This window comes from Mixophyes fleayi, chromosome 7 (assembly GCF_038048845.1).
Source record: "Mixophyes fleayi isolate aMixFle1 chromosome 7, aMixFle1.hap1, whole genome shotgun sequence".
Lineage (NCBI taxonomy): Eukaryota > Metazoa > Chordata > Amphibia > Anura > Limnodynastidae > Mixophyes > Mixophyes fleayi.
In genome coordinates, this window is record NC_134408.1 from 2064375 (window position 1) to 2069487 (window position 5113).

General features: G+C 38.8%; 1 protein-coding gene across 1 annotated transcript; it reads left to right on the forward strand.

The window, feature by feature from the left end:
* Window positions 1-2541: 2541 nt before the first annotated feature.
* LOC142098180 (taste receptor type 2 member 40-like) lies at window positions 2542-3441 on the forward strand. The gene has a single exon (XM_075180764.1). The coding sequence runs from the start codon at window positions 2542-2544 to the stop codon at window positions 3439-3441; it is 900 nt and encodes a 299-aa protein (XP_075036865.1).
* Window positions 3442-5113: the final 1672 nt, after the last annotated feature.

Genomic DNA, 5113 nt, shown 5'->3' on the forward strand with positions numbered 1-5113 from the left:
GGAAGAATTTTATTTTTAAAACTCTGAATGGCGACGAGAGCGAAGCAGTCAGCTAACGACTAAACTTTAAACCAATACAGCGTAAGGTGAAACAATACCGCTGTCCCAAGACTTTACGGATCCCAAGTCTTTACGATTGGTCGGTACTAAACTTGGCGTCATCGTGACTGCCCCCTTCTGGACTCACATTGTCGCATACGACCGGATATCCTCCGCCCCAGAGGCCAAGAGTCAGGTTACTGCAAAAGGGGCAGTGACGTGCGGCCAATTAAACGGTAGTACCTTCGATTAGCCGCTGAGTGCATTGCTCTCCTGCCCACTGCGCCTTGTCCTAAGACAAGGACTTAAATTTAGTATAACCAGCTTATGCGGGGTGGGAGGGAGGTATCTGACATCCAGGACAAAGAGAGAGCCAGCCCCCAGCTCCCAGATAATTTATGCCCTCCTGGAAAAACCACTCCCCCAGGAGTGATAGGCTGGCTGACATCACATGTTTAACCCCTAATGCAGTGCTGATGAAATATAGCACAAAATTTTAATTGCCCTCAGCTTAGGGCTTCACTTAAACTAAAATTCCATAAACAAAAAACTTTCTGGTTTAACATTTCAGATTAAGTTTTCTTATAATTAAGAAAACTATTGAAACATTTCCACTCAAACTCCAAAAGCAATGCCATTATGACGAGTAAGGCAGACGTCTTAATGGTTGTCTAACTTGCGCAATACAAAGATGGTATGCCATCACATCCTGTGGTTAGCTGCAGATTCAGCACTATCATGGAGTGAGATTGCTGTCAGTCACACAATACAGACATGGTATGTCATCACATCCTGTGGTTAGCTGCAGATTCAGCACTATCATGTAGTGAGATTGCTGTCACTCACACAATACAGACATGGTATGTCATCACATCCTGTGGTTAGCTGCAGATTCAGCACTATCATGGAGTGAGATTGCTGTCAGTCACACAATACAGACATGGTATGCCATCACATCCTGTGGTTAGCTGCAGATTCAGCACTATCATGGAGTGAGATTGCTGTCAGTCACACAATACAGACATGGTATGTCATCACATCCTGCGGTTAGCTGCAGATTCAGCACTATCATGTAGTGAGATTGCTGTCACTCACACAATACAGACATGGTATGTCATCACATCCTGCGGTTAGCTGCAGATTCAGCACTATCATGTAGTGAGATTGCTGTCACTCACACAATACAGACATGGTATGTCATCACATCCTGCGGTTAGCTGCAGATTCAGCACTATCATGTAGTGAGATTGCTGTCACTCACACAATACAGACATGGTATGTCATCACATCCTGCGGTTAGCTGCAGATTCAGGGATATGAGAGTGAGATTGCTGTCACTTTTAAAATTATTAGTTCTGCATCCTAATTGTACATTATCGTAAAAATATTGATTATGTGTGACCCTGGTCCTGGGAATTTAATCTTTACCCTCTATAGACAATGAGCAACACTTTGGTATTATTGAACACCATAGCGGCAACATTGGCATCTCCTTAATATCCAATCAACACTCCTCCGTGATTGTAAATAAATTGTTTGTAGAAGGATCCAATCAAAAATAGGGATGCAGGGTCATTAAATGTCAATGGGCTAACGCATTTCATTTCATGCCTATCACTCTACATTATTTGTAAGAGCAATTCTTTATCTGTACTAATAAAATCTTAAGCTCACTATGAGGCTTTTCCTTTCAGAGCTTCTCCAGTATTAATACTATTAAATTGTTTTTAACAAAATACACACTGCTTCATATGCAAATCCTGTGAAATAAATAGAATGGTACAAACATGAAATATGTGAAACAAAACATCCCCACCTCAAAAAAACCCACAAATACAGAAAAATCAGGAAACAATGAGGTTATTCTACACTATTTAGTACAAATTTGAAGAAAGGACCAAACCCAATGACAATGTAAAGGAAACTTCTACCAAAGCACTAAGAGAGTCTGACTAGTGTTGTCTATCGTGATCTTCTAGCAGCAAATTCATACTGACTTGGATTGTGCAATTTTCTGTTTAAAAAAAAGTATATCCTTAAATATCATATATCCTCCTGATGCATTTGGACTGTCCAGAAATTCCTGATAAGATAATGTGGTTTCCATTGCCTTGAGAATATCAGTTATTGTAGTTTATTTGTTTTAAATCATTCATGTATTTACTATTTTTATCTAATTTTTATCTCATGAAGCCTAATCATGGGTCTTTACAACTCATAAACCAGTATAAAATGACTCAAATTCCCTGTAAACTTTTTTTTACTGAGCTTGAATCTTACCCATATTTGAATGTGAATGGAAATAGTGCCAACCATTTTACATTTCTAATCTGTAACAAACAAATTTCCATGTTCTCTTTAATACATATCCTTGTAGATATTTGCATGCTTTGCGCATATATTCATATACACTGTCCTCAACCTTGTGTAATCATTATATGCTTCTGAATGTAGATGTGTCCAGTGTTGCATTTTAACTTCACACTGAGACATACATCAGGGATGTCGACAGCTATAGATGTTTACTTTATTGTTATTTTGGTTATCATGTGTGTTTCAGGAATTACTCTAAATTCTTCAATAATTACAGTATATTTCAGAGACTGGAGAAAGAAACAACACTTCATAGTCTGTGATAAAATCTTTCTCTCCATGGCTCTTACAAATGTCGTCCTCCAATGTGTCATGGCTATCAATGTTTGGCTGTATTGTTTCTGGACTCACCTGCTATATGTCAACCAAAGTTATTTATATTTATTTGTTGTCCAATTCTTTCTAATTTATGGAAACTTTTGGCACACTGCTTGGCTTTCAGTTCACTATTGCCTGAAACTGGTCAACTATTCCCATAATTTCTTCCTTTTCCTGAAAAAGAGATTGTCCTCTTCTATTCTACAATTACTCATAATGACATTGGTGGGATCATTCTTCATTAATCTGCCATTTATTTGGACAATGAAATTGGACTTTCTTCAAAATGTGACTGAAAATTCATCTAGCACTAATTACTTTTCTCAGAGTAGCAGTCTATTCATTCCGTTTAACATGGTGATTGGCTGCTGTCTTCCAGTTATTGTGGCTCTCATCTGTATTGGACTTAGTGTGAAGTCTCTCCTGGGACATGTCTGGAGGATGAAGCAGAACACGTCTCAGTTTAGCTCATCTCCTCAGCTCAAGGTCCATGTTCGAGCAGCCAGAACAATGATTCTACAAGTATTGTTTAACTCACTAATGTATTTGGCAATCTTTGGAATCTGTCTGTCATCATTCAATCTTGATACTATTTGGAAAGTAGTGCTCTGGACAATTATCATGTCGTATCCCTCTGCTCAAACTGTCACTTTAATCCTGGGAAATCCAAAATTAAACAGCAAATTATTTGGTCAAGATATCGCCTCCTGAAGAAAATATCTATCTATCTATCTACCTACCTTTGTCTGTCTCTCTGTCTGCCTCTCTTTCATAAATAACTAACATGCTATATATATATATATATATATATATATATATATATATATATCTACTATATAAATGCTTAGTGGCGTCTGTCTGTCTGTGTGTGTGTGGAAAAAAAAAACCAAGTTGCAGCGCCATCTGCTGGGCGGAGTTATACACCGACCTACTAAATTCTTAGTGTGTGTGGGAAAAAAAATTCAAGAAGGGCTGAAATTTGGTAGGGCTCAAACTCATTTTTGTGAGGTAATTTTACCTCATGAACACACATGTGTAGAGGCGTGCGTTAGTGTGTTAGTGTGTGTGTGTGTGTAAAAAACTATTTTCTCAGAAAGGGCTCATCCAATTGACCTGAAATTTGGTATACTGACATTATTTGACAAAAAAATTAGAATAGTCAAGTCAGTTAACTTCCATCATCCCCCCTTCCCCCCGTGGGAGGGGTAGTAAAGGCTAAATTTAAGAGTTGAGGGGTCAAACTCATTTTCGTGAGGTAATTTTACCTCATGAACACACATTAAAAAGGCCGCTTGCGTCGGGAAGTAACGCTCTTCCCCTGAGGAGGCCTGGGCTAGGCCCAAATGCATGACAATAACCTTTTTAAGACCTTAAGTAGCTTGATTTGACTAGAATGCATGAGTATCATGCACGGGTTAACTTGTGTGTATATATATATATATATATATATATATATATATATATATATATATATATATATATATATGCACACTATAAAAGTATTTAGCCACACCTGTTAATTATTGAATTGAGGTGTTCAATCAGACCCGTTGCCAGAGGTGTATAAAATCAAGCATCTATCCATGCAGTCTCCATTTATAAACAAACGTGATGCAAAATGGGTCATTCTGAAGAGCTCAGTGACTTCAAGCATGGTGCTGTGATAGGATGCCACCTTTGCAAAGATGGTTCATGAAATTTCATCCCTGCTAGATATTCCATGGTCAACTTTTAGGAACAACAGTAACTCAGCCATGAAGCAGAAGACCACGTAAAATAACAGAGCGGAGTCAATGACTGCTAAGACGCATGGTGCTTAAAAGTTGCCAACACTTTGCTGGTTTCATAACTGAAGAGTTCCAAAATTGTATGGGGCTTTTTTGCAGGGTTTAGGCTAGACCCCTTATCTCCAGTGAAGGGCAATCTCAATGCTTCAACATACCAAGTCATTTTGGACAATGCTTTGCTTCCAACTTTGTGGCAACATTTTGGGGAATGTCCTTTCCTATGCCAACATGACCCAGTGCACAAAGCAAGGACTACAAAGACATGGTTTCAGTGTGGAAGAACTTGACTGGTCCACACAGAGCCCTGACCTCAATCCCATCAAACACCTTTGGGATGAACTGGAATGGAGATTGCAAGCCAGGTCTTCTCAGCCAACATCAGCGCCTGACCTCATAAATGCTCTACAGAATGAATAGGCACAAATTCCCACAAAAACACTCCAACATCTTGTGGAAAGCCTTCCAAGAAAAGTGGAAACTGTTATCGCTGCAAAACGGGGACCAACTCCATATTAAAGTATATGTATTTGATACAATGTCATTACGGTCCTTTTTGGTGTAATGGTCATGAGTCCGAATACATTTGCCCATATAGT

What these genes read in the sequence shown, in the direction of transcription:
- LOC142098180 (XM_075180764.1), top strand. Translation starts at nt 2,542, where the DNA reads ATGTCGACAGCTATAGATGTTTACTTTATTGTTATTTTGGTTATCATG.